This window comes from Podarcis muralis, chromosome 12 (assembly GCF_964188315.1).
Source record: "Podarcis muralis chromosome 12, rPodMur119.hap1.1, whole genome shotgun sequence".
NCBI classification, from domain to species: Eukaryota; Metazoa; Chordata; class Lepidosauria; order Squamata; family Lacertidae; genus Podarcis; species Podarcis muralis.
Genome location: NC_135666.1, coordinates 59437459 through 59464247, shown reverse-complemented (window position 1 = coordinate 59464247; position 26789 = coordinate 59437459). Strand labels below are relative to the sequence as shown.

At 44.0% G+C, this 26789-nt stretch overlaps 1 protein-coding gene across 7 annotated transcripts in view; it reads left to right on the top strand.

Moving 5' to 3' along the window:
- The window catches only part of GLI3 (GLI family zinc finger 3), a 239092-nt gene that overhangs the window by 91349 nt on the left and 120954 nt on the right, over window positions 1-26789 (top strand). For 5 of the 7 annotated variants that reach the window (XM_077916535.1, XM_028749952.2, XM_077916532.1 and 2 more), the window contains one exon: window positions 19399-19431. The exons of the other annotated variants lie outside the window; for them this stretch is intronic. In XM_077916535.1, coding sequence (XP_077772661.1) covers window positions 19399-19431 — 33 coding nt within the window. The remainder of the gene's footprint in view (window positions 1-19398; window positions 19432-26789) is intronic. 7 annotated transcript variants of the gene reach the window in all.

Genomic DNA, 26789 nt, shown 5'->3' with positions numbered 1-26789 from the left:
CTGTGGAATGCCTTCCCATCAGATGTCAAGGGAATAAACAACTACAGTGGTACCTCGGGTTAAGAACTTAATTCGTATCCAACTTTTAGAAGACATCTGAAGGCAGCCCTGTTTAGGAAAGTTTTTTAATGTTTGAAGGTCTTCTTCTTCTTCTTCTCATCATATGATGTGATGTTATCATGTGTATTTTCTTGCAAGTCACAGTCAGCAACTTGGCCAGGGGGGTGTTAAATTTGTGGATATGTTCTGCCTGTTACAATTCAAGGAGAGAGGGGGGAAATTGGGGACTTCCATTTTCTGCAGCCTTCCCACGTTTTCCATGATGCCTAACTTCAAGCTACTTTCTTTAATCATGTCAATCATCTATTTCTAGGAACAATGCCATACTCAAGTTTGAAGCCCAAATCTTAGCAAAAGTGTGCTTCAGTGCTAAGTTTGTCACGGTTACGACCTGAGAGTTTCTGTAATATCACACAAACAGACCATTTCCATTTGAATCTGTCCTGAACTTTTTCTGAAGATAATTTCTCATCAAAAGGTCCTTAACAACTTCAGCATCCAGAATGTCACAAACCACTCTGTCAAGCTGAGAAAAACAGATATTAGAAAGCAACTTGAGGCAGCTTTTCACTTTGCTGATTGTGCATTAAACAGTAAATTATGGAAACAGTATTGGAAAAACACTGCAAAGCTGTTGTGCTGTGTGAGCTTGTGCCCAGCAATCCCTAAGCAATCACCTTTTAGACTGTTATCCTTTGTGGATGAAACAATGGATTCCCCAGCCTGCCATTTGAAATAGTGGGGATCACGACAAGAATTAGTAGAGTCCCATGTGGCATGTGAATGTCAGATATGCTGATATCCAAAACACACTCCATCTGTGAGCATCCTTAGAAACTAAACAAGTAGGGACTTTTTGGTCCCATATTATATTTACATTTTCAAACATCTTAATTAATCTTCAGGCTTGTATTTGCTCCCAAGAGGCCGCCTCTATGTTGATTAGTGTGTTCCCATTTAACTTGATTTGTTTCCTTGCGAATGGGATGTGACATTGCATGACTGAGGCTCTTAAAGCAGCAACCAGTAAGAATGTTTTACTTCGGTATGTCTCATTGGGTTTGTTTGACCATTTTGTTTGACACACACGCACACACACACACACACACACACACACACACACACGGACACACACCCCTTCAGATTTCACATTTGACTTTTAAAAAGTGTATTGGAGCCCTTTAGAGTAGTTGAATTGGATGATCATTTTGACTGTTAAAAGTGTTTCTGCAAGGGAACAAATTTCAAAATTACTCATAATGAAAAATTGAAATCTTATGGCTCTTCAATGTCCTTTTGTCTTATTTATATGTTGACTACTAGCCAGCCATACTATCAGAATTTTAATGCTGCATTTAGTCTCTTCCTTATGCACTGTTCCAATCTGTGCAATTACTTATGGTTTTCATTGTTCAAAGTCTTGAAAAAGTTGCAAAGATTCAAGCTTAAACTAATTTCTAATTCGTTCTAATTAGTTTTCAACACCCTTTTTGGACACCAGAAAGTCTGGAGATACTAAATTTGTTGAGGTCCTACCAGAGAGTTAATAAACTTCAGCCTTTGGTTAAGTAATAACATTGCATTACTTTTCTTGCATTACATTCAAGGCTGATTTAAACAATATATTAATGTGCCTTAAAGTTATTTTTTGTCTTACAAGCATACATGTGCCAGCATGGTCTGTATTCTTTCTGCTGCTTTGTTTATAGCATCCTGCAGTGTGGATGATGCAGGTTAATTAATTCAGGCATACGTTCTTATGAAGCATCTATAGGGCAGATGTTGGACTAGGTCCCTTCTCTTCTTTTTTCTGGGTATGTTGAGCCAATATGTGACTATTGTGTGGCAAATTGGTATTTGGACCCCAGCTAATTGATTTATTGGTCCTCAATTAGCTTTTATGGTAGCCCGGTCCGGCGCGCTTCCCTCAGCTGCGCACGCTCAGCTCCTTCTTCCGTGAGCTCCAGTCACACCTTAGCAGAGATAAACACAGCGGTGATGAACTGTCACGTCCTTCACTTGGCTTCCAAACAAACACAGAGTCCAGGTTTGTCCATTTCAGCTCTTTATTCCGACATTCCCCCAGGAATCTCCTGGGCTCCTTTCCGCCATTACCGGCTACATCTTTCTCCCTCAACGACCAGAGGAGAACAGAACAGAAACTCCTCCCAGACTCCTCCCAGCTTCTACAGCTGACGTCTGAATGTTGAGGCATCCTGGGAACTTCTTAACCAGTTAAGTTCCAAACTTCACACCCCCTCTTGCTGAAACCATTCAGACGAGACCTTTTTGAGTTCAACACCTTCCCCTTTGCCTTGTGCCACTTCCCGGCATCTTTCCCAGGCACCTGTTGAACCCCTTCAACATTCCCAGAATCACACTGTGCGACACTTTTCCACGCACCTGTGATCTGATACCCTCCTGACCCTTTAAGGCCAGCAGTTGTGTCTTCTCCGTCAGACTCTCCCCCTCTGACTTGACACCCTGTTTGTGAGCTTTCTCCATTACCGGAGATGAAGCCTCACACCTGGACACTCCTTTCACAACCCTTGGAGATGCCCAAACCTGCCCTGAACCCTGACCCTGGACTTGGTCCCCATCACCGGGTTTTGAACCCTGATTCTGGACCTGATCCCCGTCACCGGGCTCAGCCACAGCCTCCCTTCTCCCTTGAGAAGACTTTGCACCCGTCACCTGGTGACGTGTTCCCTTTTCCTTGAAAAATTCCTCCAGAGCAGACCCAGTAAACTGTGACCCTCGGTCGCTCTTGAACCCTTGCGCCTTGGTGGAGAACTTTAGTTCCACCTCCGCAATCCAATCCTTGATCAGTTGCGCCGCCTCCCCCTGTGATTTTAGAGAGAGACACCAGCCAACCTGGCTGAGGTCATCTGTCAGCGATGGCACATACCTGGCCCCACCCAGACTCTCACCTCATGGGTCCTGACAGATCTGTGAGTGAACAAGCTCAAAAGCTTCCTTGGCTACCCTCCCAAACCCGGGAAAACCAAGCACCTTTGCACCTTTGCATGCCCTGCACCCTTGGGACCTCCCACATTTCCGGAGTTTGTACCCTTTTGTGCACCTGTGCAACTTTTGCACATGACTGGGAACCTTCCCACCACCCTCCAGAGGTGACTCCAGAACAAAGAAATTGTTCTTGCTCTTCGCCATGTTGATCCGTTGTCGCCCCCCTCTGAAAATGGAACAGGTGTCATTTTCAAAGCACATTATTTTGAACCCCTGCTTCGTTAGAGCAGATACAGATAACCGACAACTATTCAGTCCCGGCACAACGTAGATCTCTGGCTCCTCCTGTAATGGAGAGAAAACACGTTAGCCACACCACAGACTGATTTTTCATTCCGTCTGCGAACAAAACAATTGTTCCTGTCGAAACAGCCCTGCAGTTCCGCAGCCTATCAGGTGCTGCCTGATAGCAGAAACCAAAACACCCAGCGTGTCACTGTGTCCTGGCTGGAGTTGTTCTCCACAGTTGCCATGGAAGCAACAAACGTCCCGATGCCTCTGTCTTTGGCAGCGTCCGAAACCGCAACATCCTGCGTTGCTCTGAAGACTGGACTTATCTCAGAGTTCCCAGACACCTCTGCAGCACGTAACTCCCGCTGCAGCAGATGGCTGGCCTTGAAGTCTGTAGCTGTGTCCTGTTTCCCAGGCTTCGACTTTCGACGCAAACATCTCTTGGCAGCCTTTGGAAAAAGAGGCTTTTCTGTACTTTTACTGCTCACCGCCCCCCCCCCACTGCTCCCAGGGCTCCCAGGACGCTTTCCTGCACCCCCAGTGGTAGGTAAAGGGCTCCCAGCAGCTTGCCTTGGGCTCCTCCCGCTGGCCTCCTTCTCCTTCTTCCGGAAAAGCACTCCTTGCCAGCTTTGCCCCCTCTGAACCTCCACTTCATTCCAGCACGTACAGTGGAAACCTTTCGAACGTGCCTTTGGAAAAGTCCGCCCCCCCCCAGTTGCTCAGCAGCATTCCTTGTGGCTAAAGCATCAGGGACAGGGGCTCCAGCCTTTTTAGGCTTTTGTCCAGGGCTCTGGCCTTTTGCTGAAGCTTCACAGCAAATGCAGCACAGTTCCAAGTGCCAATAGTCCCTTTGCCCCCCCTCTGGGGCCCACAGCCCTTCCCAGCTGTGCACCGGCTCTCACGAAGGTGGTCAGCGCCATCTTGCCTTCTGTTCTGAAGCAGCCATCTCCCGGCCCTTGCTTTCCGCCTCCAGCCTCATAAAACTCCCTGGAGCACTAGCCAAGTGGCCTCTGGCTTCCTGGCACCCAGAACAGTAGACTTCAGGTCAGCAGCCAGGTTGCCCAGCTTCTTAAAGTGAGCATGGAATGTCCTCCAAGACCTGGCAGCCTGCCATCCTCTTCCGTTCTCCCAAGGGGCCCCAAGCTGTACTTACGGACCAGTTTCAGCTCCTCTGGCTCTCCCTTCCGTGGAGAAACGTTTCCTCGGCACAGGCAAACACTTTGCGTCTTTCAGCCAGCTGCTTTTAAACTCCGCAGCTCTCCTTGCCTTTTAACACCAGGCAAAAAAAACTCCTCGACATCAGGCGAGACTCACTGAAAGCAGCCTCCGACCTCCGGCCAGCTTCAAACGCATTCCGGCACTTCTTGAGTGACAGTTTTACAAGCGGTGATTACCCATAACCTGTGGCAAATTGGTATTTGGACCCCAGCTAATTGATTTATTGGTCCTCAATTAGCTTTTATGGTAGCCCGGTCCGGCGCGCTTCCCTCAGCTGCGCACGCTCAGCTCCTTCTTCCGTGAGCTCCAGTCACACCTTAGCAGAGATAAACACAGCGGTGATGAACTGTCACGTCCTTCACTTGGCTTCCAAACAAACACAGAGTCCAGGTTTGTCCATTTCAGCTCTTTATTCCGACATTCCCCCAGGAATCTCCTGGGCTCCTTTCCGCCATTACCGGCTACATCTTTCTCCCTCAACGACCAGAGGAGAACAGAACAGAAACTCCTCCCAGACTCCTCCCAGCTTCTACAGCTGACGTCTGAATGTTGAGGCATCCTGGGAACTTCTTAACCAGTTAAGTTCCAAACTTCACATATTGTCTTTTCATCACTAATAGCTATCCCACCCCCAAAGTTATTTAATTAATATATTTTATTTATTGAATATAATTTAGCTACCGCAACTAAAATTAAGTAACTGAATACATGGTCAGCAGAAAATATTTTGTGATTTTGCATCTTTCTGCTCTTCTTGAAAATATGTCTAGGAATCAGGATACAAAAATGAAAATATGTTTGGCTAGTTCAGGACTCAATTCATTTATCAGTTGCAAACACTGACTCGACCACTTCAACTGATTTCTTCAGATGAAGAATTAGATCGTTAATGTGTCAAGCAAATACCATTGTGGTGTCAGGGTAGACTTTGGTAATATGGCACCCACCCTGAGCAAGGAGAAAATTTGGTGCCACCCCCCATAAATATTTCTTACTTTCGCAATAATTCCTTTGGATTCAGTTGCTTTTTTATGGATCTTCTCAATAGGTTCACTGAAGCTTCACATTATTATTACTTTGAGTAGGTACTCATATAAACAAAGGTTTTATCACCATCGTTTTGCGTCCCCTTGGTTTGGCACCCTGCGCAGAGGAACCGCCTGCGCCGCCCTAAGTCAGGCTCTGGCGTTGTCTCAGTGCTCAAGGGGGGATCCGTTCCAGTATGCTATAACTTCTCCTTCCTTAAAAAGAATTCTTTGGTGTTTAGATTTGAATACTAGAGTAATATTCTGAACATATGCACCAAATTTTATTCTACTGTCTCAATGTTCAATAGAGATTTTGTAACACAAAACAGTTTACAAGTAGAGAGTGCCAAACTGTGGAGTTACTCCACAATGCCTTTGGCTTAACCAACCCATCGCTTACACAGAAACCAATGTTGTATAGTAAGAAGCATGAAACGTGTGTAGATTTGTTATATATGACAATTTTGCACACACAAGCACACACAGACTCTTTCGTTTGGCTGCAGTCTGCCATCACCTCCATACCATATGCATATTTGGCATAATATAAATGTTTGTGATGGGAAAATCACCATGATTTTGATCCTCCCCCCTCCTTAATTCATGGGAAATTTTTACTGTGTAAAAAAACCATACCATTTGGATGAAACACTCTTTAGTTTATTTTCTTAATCCTTCAGACCACTTAGTCAATAAGTTAGGGTTTGTGCCTTGATGTGGCCATTTTGTTAAAGGTGAGCTTAAAAATATATCTTTACAGGTTTGAATTGAGATCTGGGGTAACAGTGGCTTACAGTGTGAACAAGGAACTTTGCTTTCAAATTCTCCTCAATTCCCCTGATGCTCACACAGCTTTCCTTGCACCTAATCCGACACATCAGAACTGCTGTGTTCTGTTTTTTTAACTCAGTATGCTGATTTTGAAACGACCAGTGCCAAATTGTTTCTTGTTAGTTTATTTTAAAGATTGCGCCTGGCAACTTCTGATCAAATAATCTCCAAGGTGGTTTAGAGCGAATCGAAACAATACCAATACATAAAGCTACCCATAACTCATGTTGATTAAGCCAGTGACAAAGTTTTCTTCTGCAGTGGCGAAGTGGTTCTCTCTAGGACAGGTGGCAGCTGGAGCCAGGTCTTTCCGAGGCTGAGGGGTGGGGAAGGAGGTGCAGGTTTCCTGCAGCTTTTCATAGCTGGAGCTAGGCTGGTCTTCACCTTGCCATGGTGCTGTTCCTGGGAGAGCAGGGATGCTGCAATCCAATGGCCCTAGGTGTGAATTCAGTAAAGAGGTGGGAGGAGGTTGTGCATGAGCTCACCTGCTATTACCATGGCCAATTTCTTACTATAATAATAATAATAATTTATTATTTATACCTCGCCCATCTGGCTGGGTTTCCCCAGCCACTCTGGGCAGCTCCCAACAGAATATGAAAAACACGATAAAACATCAAACGTTAAAAACTTTCCTATACAGGACTGCCTTCAGATGTCTTTTATAAGTAAGATGGTTGTTCATTTCCTTGACATGTGATGGAAGGACGTTCCACAGGGCGGGCACCACTACCGTGAAGGCCCTCTTCCTGGTTCCCTGTAACCTCACTTCTTGCAGGGAGGGAACCGCCAGAAGACCCTCAGAGCTGGACCTCAGTGTCCAGGCTGAACGATGGGGGTGGAGACGATGGGGGTGGAGACGCTCTTACTCAATAAATAATGTCTGCTGAGGCCTTCAGGTTTCCAGTTGGGCCTTAGTGACGGCTTTGATTACTTGGATAGCACTGATACATAGGCCAAGTCCACACAATGAAACCATGGCTTAATAAAACAGGGTGTGCATGAGTTTTCTCCTGGTTCGTTTCTCCTCCTGCATGAGTGTGGAATCCCGGAAGTTGCAAGGAACCATAGCTTCTTGTTGTGTGCAAGCTGGCAACTATGGTTAATGTTTTTCAGACAAGCTATGATTTGGAGACCTGCTCTGAAACAGAGATTTTATTGTGAGAATCGAGCCTTTGTCAAGGCAGCAGGTCCTAATCAGATACAGGTGAGTTAAGATTTGGAATTGGGAACAGAGGAGAGAATCTGATTAAATTGCATAAAATGAGAAGAATGAAAAAAATGAATGGGGAACACATGTTTTACCTTTTCTCATCATTCAATGAAATCGACATATGCTATGTTTTTTAAAAAGACAATTTTTATGTAAGTTTCTTATGTAACTCTTTGTGACCAGAACTGGTGGTTGAGAAGATTTTTGAATTTAGAAATATCAGTAGCAATTAGCATCAATCCCAGGGCACCTTTGCTAATGCCTTGGGCTTCCTACCTAATTTTAACTTAAAATGAAATCCTTTCTCCTGTAAAATTTTAAATAATAGATAGGCACAAGCATTACGGATATTTGCATGTAGTGAAGGAGGGTTGTATACACTTCCTTTAATTATTTAATGATAGCCATGTGGCTTGCTACTTGGTTATTTTTCCTTTAATGTGATTCTTAATATATCTCTATAGCATGAATCCTTTTGTTTTTAAGTTATCTCTGACATGCAGCCTTCTCATCTTGGCGCCTAACAATACTGAACCCCCTATTTTCAAGTCGCCGTTGTGTAAAAGCCATCTAGTTAGAACTCTCAAAAATAAGAGGCTTGTCTCTGGAGGACAACTCCACATTGCAGATGGAGTATAATCCTGAACATTGTTCCCCCCTCCTCCCTTCTGCTTTCAAATAGCTGGGGACAGTGAGTCAAGGACTGAGAACTCCCTTTGTTTCATGTAGTGTGCATTGCAGAGAAGGAATGTAACAGAGCAGAAAATGAAGAAAGACATAAAAGAATCTCAGCTCAAGGAGGTCAGATCCATCACAGACTTAGCGTTGCCTTCAAAGATGCCTGGGACAGGTGGCAGTTCAAGACAATCAGAGGAGAAGCATCCGCTAATGCTGAGATAAGGGATTCTCAGGGAATCCTGCTATCTGGTCCCTGTTTGCTTTGATGTAACTCTGCTAGAGAAGACTTCTGGGAGCAGGCTGCTGCCATGCTCGGGATGGGCTGCTGGTCTTGCGCCTTTAAAGGTCTCATTACAGTGGTCCTTGAGGATTAATCGCCTCTCAGGTTCACACGGGAATGGATTGGTTTGAAGGACCAGTGCGGGGATCTTGGCACCACCTGCACAAAACATTATTATTGTCCATTCTTCTCTTCACCTCCTCCCTTTGTCTCCCCCATATTATTGGTATGTGATAGAAAGTTAAATCTCAATCATCTTGGCCTTTCTGCTTCCCTCTTTGGCTTTGACTGAGGTTTTTTGTTGTTGAGCACAGCTTGAATGGTCACCAAACCATTAGCAGTAAATTGGTGGCTTCCGGTAACTGGACTTACTTAGCCTGCTGCTTTTGGCAGATTTTTTGTTTTCTTTCCACTTTCTGTCCTTCTATATCACGCCCGGGCAATTGAAGACCACAAAGCTATGATGCTATATGACTGCAGTATTAAATATGTTTTCTGACCGAGCATGTTCAGGACTGGATTTAATGTTAGAACAGTTTTTAAAGCACACAGTTGTCTCAGCCCCCATGTAGTTACACTCAACTGTTGTGTATAATTAAATGCCCAAGGCAGTGGATTGAAATGTGCACCCACATTGCTAACTATATCTCTGTCTACAACTTGCAGTTCACATGAGAGTTGTATTGGATGTTTTTCTTTCAATTGCACATCACATTGCAAGTGAGCATCTGCATCCAAACTGTGAGTTTGATTTTTCTGTGCATCAAGGGAATCTGTGTCCCGAAACCACCTTCTGTACATTTGGATCTCTTTTGCTGGATCTGACCAGTTAGAAGTTATTTCCTTATTCATTGTGCATGTGTAAGAAAAAAAGAACACATGGAATATTCACATGGGGCTTGCTGACTTTGATGAAAATGCAGTGTTTGTTCAATGTTGCAAATAATTGAGTGTCTATTTAATTTGTTTGTTTGTTCTCCAGGTGTTCTGATGGAATTGCCTTTTACTAGGCAGTGACATTTAAAAATGAAACCAGGTGGAATTTCTTTGTTATATTAGTTACCTAAGACCTGCTCCTTTGGATTGCTAGAAAGGTTGTCAGTATGGACAGTGAGGAATGCTGCATCTGAGATCCACTAGGATCTACAGAGTTGTAAACTACCTGAATAGTGCTACTGCTGCTGAAATAGTGTTTTAGCAACTACAGCACTGGTATACGTGCAAACTATTAGATGGAGCAGAAACCAGTGGTGATGGGGGGGAACAGGACTAAGGATGACTGTCCTACACATATTCCTAGAGTAATTTCAGCCACTCATAACCTGAGAGTCTTTAAGGGTTGGTTTCATGATGGGATAGAAATTTGATGTGTAATGTGTAGAGAGAACTGGTAATAAAGCTAGTGTAATAGAATGGGTGCACCCGTCTTTCCTTGCACAGAATGATGCTGTCTCTATTTGTGAAAGCCATTCCGTGCTTTAGGATTGGCTGTGAAGAGGTGAACATATTATCCTGCCTCATTAACAAGGCATAAAGGAATTCATACATCATCACTGTGCAGCAAATGTAATTTTAGCTCCAAACAAACACAACAACACTTAAAATATAAGAAGGCCAATGTGGTTTACAATATGTACAGAAAGGATTTGTGGGCAGTACCCACCCTAAAAAAGTCATAACTTTTGCATATTTTAAATAATTCAAAGCATTCCTGTTACTGAGTAGAATAGTATTATTTTTGTGCATTTTTAGTCAGACTTAAAAATCATTTGAGTTAATCAATTTCTGCCACCAACTTGCACTAATTCATCATGAGTAGGATCAAAATAGGTGCTTGGGGTGCAAAAAGGAACTGGTATTAGTCCAGTGAATTTTATTCCCTTTTTTCTTTGATCCCCATGTACGTCACAAACTGCTTTTGAATTTTCCCTTAGTTACATTAGTAGGAATATTGTTAAAGAAAGAAAAGGAAGTCTGACGTCCTCTTGAGTTGTTTGGGTGCCAGATCACTATCACTTCATTTACTTGCCTTAAAACATTATATTGTTGAAAATGTGTCAGAAGACGTTTGCTCCTTACTGTTTAAGCAGGATTTCAGAAGCATTTGCTATAAAACATAGAGAACACATTGTAAAGAATGTAGACAAAATTAGAAATCCACATTATATTTCTACTCTTCCTATCCTGGGCTTACAGAGTAAACATTTTTTTTAGATAATCTGTTAATCATCTCCAACAGTTGTCTCTTGTTATCATTAATATGCATTCAGCATATAAAATATTGTAGCAAATTTCAATAACTTTGGTGCTTCTACAGATTTTTGTTATGGAGAAGACTTGTCGATCAGACGGTCGGTGGTTCGAATCTCCACGATGGGATGGGCTCCCATTGCTCGGTCCCTGCTCCTGCCAACCTAGCAGTTCGAAAGCACGACAAAGTGCAAGTAGATAAATAGGTACCGCTGCGGTGGGAAGGTAAACGGCGTTTCCGTGCGCTGCTCTGGTTCACCAGAAGCGGCTTACTCCTGCTGACCACATGACCCAGAAGCTGTACGCCGGCTCCCTCGGCCAATAAAGCGAGATGAGCGCCGCAACCCCAGAGTCGTCCGTGACTGGACCTAATGGTCAGGGGTGCCTTTACCTTTACTAAGTAACTTACTAAATTCCCTTTCATCTTTCTTGGTCTTCCACTTTTTGTCTTCCACTGTGAAGAAATAAAGAATGGAGGCAAATGAGATTTTTTTTCCTAATGACCTGTGTGAAGAACCTGGGAGATGGATAACAAAGGCAGCACCTTGCTGATGTGTTTTAATAAAAATTAGTTTACAGACTCTGACAACAGTGGGCAAATACACGCAATTACTTGGAAAATTTCTCCAGTGTTTGTATGTATATAAATCTCTCCCTAAATCTTCCCAGCTGGGAGTTAGGCTGGTCTTCTCTTGCAGTGGAATCCATGCTTTGTTCTCATGTTCAGCTCAGCTCAGTCTGGAATAATTCAGAAACGTATTAGATTGCTACTCCCCAAAGGCCTAATGGAATAACCTTCACTCCTAGCCTTTGGGAAATAAGCTCAAAATCAGGCAGATTTCTTGATTAAAGAAAGAACTAACTGTGCACAAATTGCTGCATAACAATTTGTGAAGCATTTGTGTTAGAAATGTAGTGGAAACAGAAGACTGATACACATTTTTCTGTTATTCCCTAATCAGGATTTTTAAAAAATGTGTTTTTACATTCTTTTGGTAGCCATTGGTGGATGAGTCTTGCTGCTTATGAAAATCACTGAAATGTGATATGTAACCCATGGTTTAAGCACACACAATTTAATATCCATTGTGTAGTGCTGGAAGAGAGCAGTATAACTATGCTGTCAATTTTTATTTTGGTATTTTTTTGAATGTGTGCAACAAAGAAATGGAAGTGATTGCACGTAATGTAGTTGCGACTACAGGTGTTTTCTAGTCAAATTATTCAATAAATCAAAATCAGGCCTCTTGCTGTAGGTATTGTTTAGAATTGGATATTTAAAAGATTGTCAGTAGTTTTCCTTTGATTGAACAAGACACTCCCGTCAGGCAAAAAACATGTTGTATTTTGATGAATGGTTGCGTTAGGAGACCAAGTCTAGGGACATAGCAAATAGCAGTTCATATTGTACTTAACATCCATTTTTTAAAAAAACTTGAAAGCTTATATGCATAAATGAAAGAAGTCTTAAATATCCTTTCAAGCTCTTAACTGCTTACCCGAAACTGTAGCTCTGTAACGGCATACAGTCTCCCCTCTGTAGTAAAGAATATATGCAACTTGTGTTTGTTAGCCTGGAACTGATTATCTCTTTAGTTAATTAGTTCTCAGCCCCAAAGTAGCCTAACCACACAGGACGTAGTTCCGTATAGTTTGTCCATAATGGCTGGGAATTTTAGGTTTCAGCATTCTTGGGAATAAAATGAAATTGCAGACCATGCTCCTTCATGTCTACCAGAAAAACTCTCCAGTCCTAATACTTTTCTAAAACCAGAGGAATTACATGGGAACAAGAGATAAGAGGATTAGGCTTTCTAGATACCCAGCAACATGTACACAAATGCATCTCCAGAGCCTTTTTTCATGTTTTCTTCTTGGGGCTTCTTGGCTAAGCGCATAAGAATGACAGGAACCTTTGGTGTCAGTGGGAACACATCTGAGCTAATCAAATATTCTACGCTTCTTCCCTCTTAAACGTGAAATAGAGACCCAGAACAAAATGTTGTGAGAGTTGCAAGGTTGATGCTGAAAATGGCAACCCCACTCTTCCCTCTCCTGCTGCTGTCTGGTAATACAAAATGTGAAGCATAATAATTCCTCTGAGTTTCCTTATCCTCTCTTCACCACTGGGGCAGGGAAACCCAAAGGATCTTGAGACCATATTGTGCGTTTCGTATTGCCAGATATCTCCAGAGGACAAAGGAAGTAATACTGGGCTGCCATTTTCAGTGGCAGTCACACATTTCTCATAGGTAAGCTGAAAACATGACAAAAAGTCTAGATCGCAGATCTCATGAGGAAAGGAACTGAACATGTTTAATATGGACTTAAAAAAAATCAAACGGCAGAGAACATTTGTTGACTTACTTTTATTAAGGATGCTGTGATTACTAAGACCCAGCAAGGTTTTTTCAAAAATAAGTAATAGTACCACTCTATTCTGCCTCGGTTAGACCACAGCTAGAATACTGTGAAAAATTCTGGGCACCACAGTTTAAGAATATTGACAAGCCAGTACATGTGCAGAGGAGGGAAACTAGGATGATAAAGGGTCAGGAAACCAAGCCTAATGAAGAACGGTTGAAGGAGCTGCGTATGTTCAGCCTGGAAAAGAGGAGACTGAGAGGAAATATGATAGACATCTTCAGATATCTCAGGGGCTGTCACATGGAAGAGGGAACAAGCTGGTTTTCTCCAGCTCTGGCACCAATGATTCAAGTTACAAGAAAGGAGATTTTGACTAAACATCAGGAGAAGCTTTCTGATAGTAAGAGTTTTTCGGCAGTGGAATGGTCTCCCTTGGAGGGTTTTAAGCAGAGGTTGGGCAGTCTTCTGTAATGGATGCTTTAGCTGAGATTCCTGCATTGCAGAGGGTTGGACTGCTTGACCCTTGGGGCTCATTTCCAACTCTACAACTCTATGATTCTGTTATTATTGGAGTTGTTGTTCTCATCACCATCACCCTCATAATCAAAATAATGGAAGAAATAATAGTTCTCCTAAGCCATGGGTAGGCAAACTAAGGCCTGGGGGCTGGATCCGGCCCAATCGCCTTCTCAATCCAGCCCGCAGATGGTCCAGGAATCAGCATGTTTTTACATGAGTAGAATGTGCCCTTTTATTTAAAATGCATCTCTGGGTTATTTGTGGGGCACAGGAATTCATTCATTTCTCTTTCTCCAAAATATAGTCCAGCCCCCCATAAGGTCTGAGGGACGGTGGACCGGCCCCCTGCTGAAAACGTTTGCTGACCCCTGCTCTCAGCTGTTTCTGGGAAGTGCAGTTTCTTCTGACTCTTCCTTGCAGCCCCCGCAACATCTCCTGCCCCATTTCCAAAGTTTCCCTAAACCCTCCAGCAGATCTTGAGGATGGGGGGCATGGGGCAGTTGCAGAGGGAAGAGGGAGGGAGGGAATTCCTATTTCAGAAATAATGTGTTTTGTTCATGGAAGGGAAATTAGGATCCAAGCTGTGGCGATGCTGCCTCAAATTGCTAGACTTTAAAAGTAACACCGACCTTGTGCACAGTCTTGCATTATATGGATAAGAAACACATTAGGAGGAAAGGGAAAGAAAAGTAGAAATAGTTGTCTTTTTTAAAGTCACCCAGGATAAATTAAGTGACCAGATATTTTATAAGGAGATATTTTAATTTTTTAAATTAAAACGTTCGGTCCCAGCGCCTGCCAACCTAGCAGTTCGAAAGCACCCCCGGGTGCAAGGAGATAAATAGGGACCGCTTACCAGCGGGAAGGTAAACGGCGTTTCCGTGTGCTGCGCTGGCTCACCAGATGCAGCTTTGTCACGCTGGCCACGTGACCCGGAAGTGTCTTCGGACAGCGCTGGCCCCCGGCCTCTTGAGTGAGATGGGCGCACAACCCCAGAGTCTGTCAAGACTGGCCCGTACGGGCATGGGTACCTTTACCTTTATTTTAATTTTTTTAAAAAACAACATGAAAAGAGTTTGATCCTGGGTAGAGTGGCTTTACAGTGATGGGAAATGGAAAAGGAATTTAGACAGGAAACAGAGAGGATAAACATGGCTGATCTAGAAGGCTTGTCTATACGGAGTGAAGGTCCAAGGAAGAACAGAGAGACTGAGAAGAAGAAAAGATAGATATAAAGGGGCAAGACCCTGGAGATATGTGAAAGTAAGTGCAAGAATCTTAAATTGGAGACCCAAAGTGAGAAGGAGCCATTGAAGAGAGCAGCACAAAGGAGTCATATGATTGGAATGACAAGTAGAAAATATCAAATAGTATGTATTCAAAAAACCCTTGGATAAGAGGAGATACAATTGCTTATCCGCAGGCATTAACTCACTAGGTGGTTCTCGTAGGCAAACATTTGCTCCTTGACCCAGCAGCGCTTATTTAATGACCTGTTTTTAAAATGTGCATATTGCTTTTCAATAGACTTCAAAGTGGCTGCGCACAGTTTTTAAAACCAACAACTTCATATGAAAATAATAATATTGAACTGCTTTAAAGGCAGCTGTGTATGTGAAGCTCTCTGAACTCTCTAAAGACCTGTATCAGTTGTTGCCCCTAGCAGAATGCCTTCGTTGCGTGCCTGATGAGAACTTGCACGTGCCCTTATAGAGAAACATTGCCATAACTGTGGTTTGGCTGTCGTTGGGGACAGAATCTACCCAGTCTTGGGACTCAGCAATCAAAACGCATCATTTCTAAGTCTCTGAAATCATTTATCCTTAGAAGCTTTTTCATTGCTGCTAATGTTGATGAATGCTTGAAAATCTCTTGCAACTGCAGCCTGTTGCTGTACAAGGCTGCTTATCCAAGGAAAGCTCACGCAGTGTCAGTGGAGGTTTCAATTAGCATCTGAGTGATGTCACTGGCAAACCTTTCTGCTCCACGCAGTTAGCTGAGACGCTTGATGCCAGCATGTAAAACTGCTTGTCGACTGAAAGGTTCTGTCATGCAGTTCTGTGTGTATCGTTTGGGTGCCTCTGTAAGGCTGACAGGAAAGCCCTTCAAATATGCAAGATTGTGTTCTGTGAAACCTTGGCACTGATTTGGTGCATAATTGGAAGTATTGAGTAGGACAGGTACGTTTCTGGTATGAGGTTTGTTTTAAACATCACGTGTAAGTTGTTTCTTTGTACTTCTCTAGTCTGAAGTTCACAGATAAAAACTATATCAGTCCTTTCAGGGCTCCTATTTCTGTATTTTTTAAAAAAGACCAAATGTTATACATGCACACCATTCAAAATTGTTGGAATGTTGTATTTGAGTATATATAGCTGAGTACCAAAATTATTAGTAAGATCGAACAACTGTGAAGAAAGTGTCACAAAATGTTGTGGAGGATGGTCTTGCCCTGGTGCCTTTGCAGCCTCAAAAATAAATGTTCCATCCAGGTACTAGAGGTGGAGATCTGTGGGCAAAGTGACAGCTGCCAGTCCTTGGGCAGAATATGGCCTGCGGAAGGCAGGTTTTAGTGCCCTGCATAGCTCATTGCCTCACCCCATGGTTAGCCAAACCAGAATAAAATACGCAGAATAAGAATTATGATGTAAATTTGCATGATTTAGTCAGGGAGCAGAATCTAGTATCCAAAATTTTAACTTCAGGTATAATTGCTGGTAGCTGCAGACACATCCCATGCTGTGTCCAGGTTAGTTGGAAGCACTGGGAATTAAACAGGGTGAGGGGAGAGACTTACAAAATGGATTTTGAGTTGATTGAATTGAGAAATAAATACAGAAGAGAGCCCGCTTCCTTCTTGGACTAAGTATTATGATAAGTAGGTTATGAATGGAAAAGGATAAGTGTCCTGGCATTTCTGAATAAGTTGTTCACAGTTAACCTTCTTTATTGGAGAAAAGTAGGTTCATGAGCCTAGAGTTGGACATCAGTGAGAAAAAAGGGTTCAAAAATCTTGTTACTACTTTAGTGTGAAATCTCAGCCCTGTGCTGCTGTCAGTTGGAACTTTCTGATTAATTTTAACTTGATCAGCATTTCACCCTTAAATAAATATCAAGGCTAAATTTCCCAGTAATTAGAAAATATTTGAAAGCAACTATTGATTTTTCTCTTTACTTCTCCTGCTGCTCTTAATTCAGTTGCCTTTTCTTTCTGATCAGAATCATGCTGCTTCACAAAGAAGCTTTACAGACGTGCAAAAAACTGCAGAAAACAAATGTGTTTGAAAAAAGATTTATTTATTTAAATTGATTGCTTATTTATTTATTTATTTATTTATTTATTTAGAATGTGTAAATTACAGCACGTCATGACCTCTTCTTGAGTTGGCACCTGGTCCAAGCCCAGATCTGTTGTTGTGCAATATGTGGCATCATTCTAAAGTTACAATCCTAACTTATCTGGGATTAAGTCCCACTAAACTCAAATGGACTTACTTTTGAAAAGACACCCATAAGAATGCACTGCACATTATAGGTTGGAGCTAGACTAAGGCGGCAGTCCTAGGCCGTCATTTAAATTCTGTGAATAAATTTAGGATAGTGCAGTAAACATGCTTATAGTAAACAAGTTTGGGATCATTCTGCAAGACCCTGAAGAGATGGCTGTGTAGTAGGTATATCTTACTTTTTGCAATAGGGAAGAGAAGGCAGTACTTTCTTAGCTCCCCCCACCCCATCCTAGTTACCGTATTTTTCGGACTATTGGACGCACCGGTCCATAGGACGCACCTAGATTTGGGGGGGGGGAAATAAAGGCAAAAAAATTTATTCCCCCCCCGCCAGGTGCGGGGCTGGGGCGGGGAAGCCCGAGCTTCCCCCTCCCCCAGAACGGGACCCAGAGCCATGCCGAAGCTGCGCGCAGCTTTGGCATCGCTCTGGGAGCTTGCGGGGCTGGGGGAGGAGGAAGCCTTCCGCCAGCCTCCAAACCATGTCGGGAGACAGAGGGATGGCGCGCTGCGCCTCTCCCGCTGTCCCCCGAGTTTGCGGGGCTGGGCCAGCCTTCTAACCAAGTCGGGGGACAGCGGGAAGGGCGCGCTGCGCCCCTGCCGCTGTCTCCCGAGTTTGCGGGGCTGGCGACGGGGAGGAGCAGGCTTCTCCCCCCGCCAGCCTTCTAGACAAGTCGGGGGACAGCGGGAAAGGCGCGCTGCGCCCCTGCCGCTGTCTCCCGAGTTTGCGGGGCTGGCGACGGGGAGGAGCAGGCTTCTCCACCCGCCAGCCTTCTAGCCAAGTCGGGGGACAGCGGGAAGGGCGCGCTGCGCCTCTCCCGCTGTCCCCCGAGCTTGTGGGGCTGGCGGTGGGGCTCTCCTGAAGCCTGGAGGTTGTGGGGCTGGTGGGGGGGAGAAGCAGGCTTGCTCCTCCCACCCCCAGCCTCCAGATCAGGTCGGGGAATAGCGGGATGGCGGAGCGCCGCCATCCCGCTATTCCCCGACCTGATCTGGAGGTTGTGGGGCTGGTGGGGGGGAGAAGCAGGCTTGCTCCTCCCACCCCCAGCCTCCAGATCAGGTCGGGGAATAGCGGGATGGCGGAGCGCCGCCATCCCGCTATTCCCCGACCTGATCTGGAGGTTGTGGGGCTGGGGGGGGGGGAGAAGCAGGCTTGCTCCTCCCACCCCCAGCCTCCAGATCAGGTCGGGGAATAGCGGGATGGCGGAGCGCCGCCATCCCGCTATTCCCCGACCTGATTTGGAAGTTGTGGGGCTGGGGGGGGGGGAGAAGCAAGCCTATTCCCCGACCTGATCTGGAGGTTGTGGGGATGGTGGGGGGGAGAAGCAGGCTTGCTTCTCTCACCCCCAGCCTCCAGATCAGGTCGGGGAATAGCGGGATGGCGGAGCGCCGCCATCCCGCTATTTCCCGACCTGATCTGGAGGTTGTGGGGCTGGGGGGGGGGGAGAAGCAGGCTTGCTCCTCCCACCCCCAGCCTCCAGATCAGGTCGGGGAATAGCGGGATGGCGGCGCTTCGCCATCCCCCTATCCCCCGAGCTTGTGGGGCTGGGGGGGGAGAAGCAGGCTTGCTTCTCCCCCCGCCAGCCTCCAGATCAGGTCGGGGAATAGCGGGGTGGCGGCTCTGCGCCTCCCCGCTGTCCCCAGCTTTTGGGTGCAGGCTGCTGCCCGCAAGCCTTGCGAGCCCGCGGGACATCCCGCCGGGCTTGCAAGACTTGGGATAGCTTCCTGAAGCCTGGAGAGCGAGAGGGGTCGGTGCGCACGGACCCCTCTCGCTCTCCAGGCTTCAGCAAAAGCCTGCATTCGCACCATAGGACGCACACACATTTCCCCTTCATTTTTGGAGGGGAAAAAGTGCGTCCTATAGTGCGAAAAATACGGTACTAAGGGAGAGGAAAGTACTGTACTGATTATATATGGATAAGTCATTGGCTTTTAAAACGGATCCTCCTGTTCTTATTTGTTTTCTAGCACAACAGCTGATGCATGTAAGAAATGATGTAAACTGATTTCACTGGTGCAAAAGAGTGGCACTTTAGGAAGCTGGTGTCCTGAAATAAATATCAGTTTTGCAGATGAAGCCAATAACTGACTGAAATAAATGCATTCAAAAATCACGATGCCTCTTTAATGAATTAGGTGCCAAAGTTTCTTTAAAAATAAAATTGTAATGTTCTGTGTGTTTTTCTCCCACAGATTCGGCCCCTGCTTTGAATTCTATAAAGTATTGTAAGTAAACTTTTTTTTTGTACTTGATCTGTTATAGTGAACATTCATTTTCAATGATACTTTGTTATGTTTGTTAGAATGTCATCTGCCATAAAATATATTTGAAATAAAAATGTGCAAACACTCCAGGAAATGCTCCAGTTTTAGCTAAACTGCTCCCCCCCCCCCAGTGCCTGAATTATTTTGTCTGAGGAGGAACTCCCCAAATTATTTTGAAATGAGCTTTATCTGATATCTCTTTGGCAGTTGTAAACTTGAAACAAATGCTAGTTGAGACATCTGATGCAGTGCCCTTTGAGGAGTGAGATGAAGGCTGTCCTGCCTGAACGGAGCATCAAAACAAAAGCCTTAAGTGAATATTTTACCTTTACTGTCTCTGCTTCTTCCCATCACAAATGCTCCTGGAGAGCTTCAGCTGATCAGAGTGAAAACAATACCAGGCTTGATGTTGGATTCCATATAAGGGGGCTTTGTAGTGCTTATGACTCAGGGGCAACCTCTGGATTTATTCCTGACCCTATGAAGCTGCCTTGTATAAACATCCATTCAGACCAGGCGTTGGGATAACCCGACCCAGGGTTCTGACATGGCCCTCTAGCTTCTCTGTCTGGCCCTCAGGTCTCTGCCCAGGCCAAACCCTTCACTGTCCTTGCTCCATACTCTCCTCCAGTGTTTTTGACTGCCTGGAATGTATGTACTTCCTTCCTTCGCCGAACCTTAATTAGGCATTATAGATATAAAGGTAAAGGGTAAAGGGACCCCTGACCATTAGGTCCAGTCGTGGCCGACTCTGGGGTTGCGGCGTTCATCTCACTTTATTCGCCAAGGGAGCTGGCGTACAGCTTCCGGGTCATGTGGCCAGCATGACTAAGCCACTTCTGGCAAACTAGAGCAGCACACGGAAACGCTGTTTACCTTCCCGCCGGAGCGGTACCTATTTATCTACTTGCACTCTGACGTGCTTTCAAAGTGCTAGGTGGGCAGGAGCAGGGACCGACCAACGGGAGCTCACCCCGTCACGGGGATTCGAACCGCCGACCTTCTGATCGGCAAGTCCCAGGCTCTGTGGTTTAACCCACAGCGCCACTCGTGTCCCTATTGCAAATATAGGCCATCATGAACTATCCATATGTAAAATGGCAAAATATATACAAATAAACAGCCATGTAAAAAATGTAATAATGAGGATTTTCTATGGATTTTCTTCCCGCTAAATAGTGTCATTCACCACTCTAAGAGATACAGTGGTACCTCGAGTTGCAAACACCTTAGTTTACAAACACTTCAGGTTACAAACTCCACTAACCTGGAGGAATTACCTCGGGTTGAGAACTTTGCCCCAGGATGAGAACAGAAATCGTGTGCCGGCGGTGCAGCGGCAGCAAGAGGCCCCACGTTCATTGCCTTGAATGTGTCATTGAACTGAGACAATGCCTCTTGCTTACCTTTGCATAAAGGATGGAGATATCTGTGTAGGAATCTGTGGAAATGTCTGGCTTTTGTGTGACAACGTAGAGCAGGGGTCAGCAAACTTTTTCAGAACTGTCCCTCAGACCTTGTGGGGGGCCGGACTATATTTTGGAAAAAAAGAAAGAAAACGAATTTCTGCGCCCCACAAATAACCCAGAGATGCATGTTAAATAAAAACACACATCCTACTCATGTAAAAACACCAGGCAGGCCCCACAAATAACCCAGAGATGCATTTTAAATAAAAGGACACATTCTACTCATTTAAAAACATGCTGATTTAGAAGGCGATTGGGCTGGATCCCTGGGCCTTAGTTTGCCTATCCATGATGTAGAGTCATATCCATTGACCCACCCATGCTTCCCTTATGTTCTGCCCCCTTTCGCCTCTGGCCTCATCCACTAGTGGCATGCGCCATCTGAAATGTTGCCCACAAAGTCTCTTCGAGGAGACTGATTTTCTGGATCCATTTCAAGCGGGGTTTTGGCCTGGTTTTGGCAAAGAAACTGCCCTGGCCGCCTTATATGATGATGTCCGTCAATCCTTATATGATGATGTCTGTTAATCCTCCTTGACCTCTTGGCAGCTTTCAGTACCATTGAACCCTGTATCCTCATGGGGAGACTATCTCAGTTGTGGGTGGGTGGCACTGCTTTGCAGTGGTTCTGGTCCTACTAGGATGGTTGTCTTCAGCAGGTGATGCTTGGGGGCTGTTTTTCAGAACCATAGGGGCTTCAATGTGGGGTCCCTTAGGGCTCAGTTCTATCCCCCACGTTGTTTAATATCTATATGAAGCTGCTGAGTGGAGTCATCCAGAGTTTGAGAGTGTGTTGGTGACGCACAGCTCTACTTCTCTTTTACACCTGCGAGTAGGGCAGTGGATGTGCTCGGCCGTTGTCTTGCCTTGGTAAAGGAATGGAGGGTCTTCTCCATGTCCTTCTTTCCCAAGAGGTTCGGAGGGTGGCAACACAAGAACACAGATTTGGGTGGGGGCTCCCAGTCTGTGGAATGCTCTCCCCAAAGAGGCTCGCCTGGTAGCTTCATTGCATGCATTTAGACACCAGGCAAAAACATTCTTCTTTACTTAGGCCTTTGGCCATTAAATAAACTATAGCCTTTTAAGAGTGGGGAGACTGTTATTATGGTTGTCTGATTATTATGCATTTTATTATGCTTTTATTATTGTGCTCCATATACAGTAATGTGATCTTAATGATGTACACCGCCCTTGGATCTTTTGATACGGGACGGTATATAAATCGAATAAACAGCAACAACAATGTGGCCCTTGAGCTGTAAAATTTCCCCATCCCAATCTAGCCCGTGCTGCTTTCCAGGCTCTTAAGCACAGGTTTTTCTGAGATCTTCTGTCTGTGATTGTTTTTAACTGGTTATGACAGGGATTGACGCTTGCAATGAAATCTGCCTGCTGTCACAGAGCAGTGGCATCTCCTCATGGGTAAGATATGACTGATAATGAAGGCCAAATACAGGAGAGAAACTACCTATCTGATTTCTGGAACTGTTCAGGTTGTGCCCACGTCAATCCGGACTGCATTACATCCAATTCATTCAGCATTTCCCAGTGAGGCGTGCGTGATTCCTGGACTTTTCCTGGGATGTCTAGATTTCTACACTTTTCTGTTCTTGATTCCCCTGTGTACATTATATATCCAGGCGGCTTCATGTTGCATAATTAGAGTAAAATGGAATCTGAACATGAAAGTGGAACTGAGGGGAGTTTTCTCAAGTGATATTAAGCACACTTTTCAATATGGAGTGTATCACTGGTGAAAGCTAAAGACAAATTAACAAATCTGAATGCACCTTTTGTCAGTTAACTTTTTCATTTGTTTACACATGTGGAAAATGTCACATGTGAAAATTACTCAAGATAAGAGTTTCACTGAAAAAGACTTGCACTATTCTTTTAAATACATGAACATTTTGTGGCCCAAACCCAAATACTAGGCCTGCTAATACTTAGGCAACCAGCGCTTTAGGATAAAGGGTGCCAACAATGTACTCTCTCCCAAATCATGATGTTACCCTGTTTTACATTTACCGTATTCTAATATTGCAGAGAAAGATGCTGGTGCAAATTATTTATAACTGTGTATAAAGATGGAATGCCTTCAGGATATTATGGCTTTGTTCTCTTCCTCCACCCATTTCTAAAAGAACCTATGGGAAATAAATAATAATTCTATGAATATGAATAAAGAGTATGAAAAATGACCAAGTAATATATCTGTGAAGTGGCTTTCCTGATGTTCAAGTTGTGGCTTTCCTCCCTGGAAATCTGAGGAAGTGTCTATTTCATACCCTTCCATTCAGAAAAATGATCCTGGCAAGCAGCCAACTTCCCTCATTCTCTTTATCTAGGATTCAAGTGCCACTTTCTTTTCTCTCTTTGCTACCCTTCCTCGGCGCCTCCCCCTGTGCATTCACTGCCTGTCAGGTCTGTAACCAGTCCAGCAACAAGCAGGGATCATAAATGCTGATCATAAATGCTATCACTCCCCCCCCCCCCATTGGCTTCAGTGCAGTTTGAGCATTCTTGTGGTATTTCACTTTTCCTTCTTCCTTTTCCCTTTTTACATTGGCCACTTGATATGGCATACTTTGTCAGGAGCATCCACATACATAAATCATGGCTTTGCCCTTGTAATTAAGTACCACCAGTGACTGGGAAATGATTGAGGTCCCACTCATATGAGTTTTTCTAGGAAATTCCACAGCTTTTACCTGATATCATACACCTGGGTTTCCTACTTTTGGAATTTTTTCTTTAGTGCAAATGTATCCCAGTTATTATGTGCATAGAAGTTGTTGTTTTGTTTTGTTTTGTTTTGTTTTGTTTTGTTTTGTTTTGTTTGATCCTGAGGTCCCAGGATAGGGCACAATGATTTAAAATATCATGAATGCATTTATCTGCACATTCCAGAACATGAACTATTTCATAGAATCATAGAATTGTAGAGCTGGAAGGGAATTTGAGGTTCATCTTGTAATAGATGGAAATATTGTAGCTCATTTTTTATTACTAATACAAAACCAAACTGTGGGGGAAATATTGAGGTTCAAGCCCAGTAACCCTGTGCTGCTAAGAACGGCCAATAGCATCCAGACTCCAATTGTCAGTCAAACAGGAAGTCTATTTAGGCCAGAGCTTTCCAAACTGTGTGTTGCGACACGTTAGTGTGTCGCCCGCAGTGTGCAGATGTTGTGTGCATGAATGCTCCCACACTCTTATAAAGGGTTAGTTTAACCTCTGGTTTGCTAGTAAAACTGAATTGCTGTGTCACAAAATGATGCATGTCTAAAAAGTGTGTCACCAAAATGAAAAGTTTGGAAAGCTCTGGTTTAGGCATTGCAAGGCCAGTTGAGCCTCAACCAGCCAGTAAGTTGCGGAGTGACACACCAAACATGGAAGCAGCGCAAGTTTTTTGGGTTGGTATTCAATGCCAGACCTACTCAGAAAACCCCCCCACTGAATTTAATAAACATCACTAAGCTAGGTTCATTAATTTCAGTGGGTTTACTCTGAGTAGGTTTTAGCTCGTCTTGTGAAGCTGGAGCAAGGCAAGGTGCAAAGATTGACCTTGCAGTGATGCTATGCTTCTAAGGTGCTTGGAGTACATTCAGAGCACCGAGGAACAGTGCTAGAAACTCAGATTTATAAGCCAGGCACCAAATGGCTCCTTACACCAGGGCTACAGTTACCAAAATGGAAGGCCAGTGATCCCAGGCATGCACCTCCAGATGCTGATGTCAGGCGCCATCCTGGCATTCGGGCATCTTCACTTGGTCAGAAGTGCCCGACAGCCAGGTGGAAAATGTGCCTGGCACCTGGCAAATTCCGAACGCTGCTGTGCAGTGTGGATAATTTCAGGCTCAGAAACAGGGCAAGGAATGATTCCTACAGTCATTGCTGCATTTTGTAGGCACTCCAAGCACCTCAGAAGTGCTGCACAACTGCTGAGATGATCTCTGGTTCCAGCTTCAAGGTTTGGAGGATGTCTGGGTTCATCTTGCTCACCAAAGGATACTCACCATGATGAACGTTTTGAGTGTTCTTGTACATAGGTCTCTTGACTCAAACTTAGAGCGACACAAAGGGGGTAGTTAAACAGGGAAGTAATGCATCCCTTTGATTGTCAAACTGGTAATCTTTGATTTCTACATATTTTAACAGTTTGAGACACTATTTATTGTTACATTTTTATTTTTTAATATTTTTCTGGTAGGCATGCACCTGCAAACTTGCTCTCTCTTTAGCAGAAGTGGAAGACTATCAAAGCTCATTTGTTTATGCTTTCGGACTGTCTTCAAGTTTTTCTGTGTTTTAATGTTTGGGCAACAACTCTCTTCAGATCAATAGACTTTGACACTATGAAAATGACCAGTTACGTCTACCAAAAAGTCTTACAGCTATAAGTACTGATATTTTGATCAAAACTTTTCTCCATCTCTGACAGAAAGCGGTAGAAGCAGCAGGGAGTGACAGCAAGTTCACTCTTTTTGAAATGCTGTGCTCTCTTAAGAGTGAATTCTCTTTTTGGTAGGCAACTGGAACTCCCAAAAGTGTCAGTAGGAGGCCTGCATGTCTGTTTAGGGTGCAAATAGACCTCCCTCCCTCCCTCCCTCCACTTGTTTGGTTGTATTTTCTAACTGAAATATTATCAGCTTAGGTTCTTTTCTCAGGTATTAATACGTTTTTATTTAACTGCAATTTTATCCTGATAAAATTTTCTGCTTTTTTCCTGGGGGAAAATATTTTGTGAATTGTGAACTGTATTAATGATTTTGAAACAAACAAACAAAAAAGCAGTGAATATGGTGTCTTGAAGGGCCGTGAAGAAGAGCAGACTCTGGAATGACTGCAAGGAAGATGTTAGTTAGAGAAGGGGTCAAACCAGCAGTGTATCTGCCACTCAAGGATAGCAGCCCAGTTTGGGGGGTGGGGGGGGGAGGAAGCAAACTGTTCACAGGTTTTTTTGGGGGGAATTGCTTGTTTAATTGACTTTACTATATTTTTTGTTAGTTTGCTTCTGTAAACTGAGATGGTAAACAGCAGATTTCCCCTGGAGGAAATAGTGGGGCCAGCAGAAGTGAGGCTGGGCCCTGGAGTTGGAGACTTGAAAATACATCATGGTCTGCTGGGCCATGGCTGATTTTCATTTTTAGATACATATAGTTAATATGATTTGTATGCTGTTTTGCATTTATGTGGTGGATGCAGAGCAGCAAGAAGCTGGACTTGTTGTGTTTGTTCTCTCTCTTTGTTTTGTTTTGCAGTTATTTTAAAAAAGCCTTGAGTTTCTTACTGCTTTAAAAAGCATGGAATTAGGCAAATTGTAAAATGGACTTGGAAATCACAAGATTTGAAACTCTTAAGGCAATGTTACTTGGGGTTTGTCGGTTGTTGACCATGTAGGTAACATGCTTTGAAAGTTAGCATATGAGGACTTGCTTAACTTGAGGCTTTTTAATATTCTAGTTAGAGAATGGTTCAACCACTCTATCCCAGTCGACCAGAAAAACTAGCTTTTGACCAAGTCCATAATATTTCCTAATTGAAGACCAGGAACTAATGTCCACACTAGTACTTTTCCTTTTTCTATAAGACCTGTGCAATTCTTTTGCAGATTAATCCATTCCATCTACTTGTAATGCCACTAATTTTATTGTTCTGCATCCAGCTAATATATGAGAGTGAACTGTCCCGATTTCCTTTCTTAGCTCACATAAAAGCACTGATAATCAGCAGAGGATTTCAGCCCCTGCAGATAATCTCTTCAGGGTTATCACTTACTTAACAAATGGATGTGTGAAGTATTTGTAAAAAGGCTTTTTGAAGTGAAGTTCCACATGGTTGCAGCTT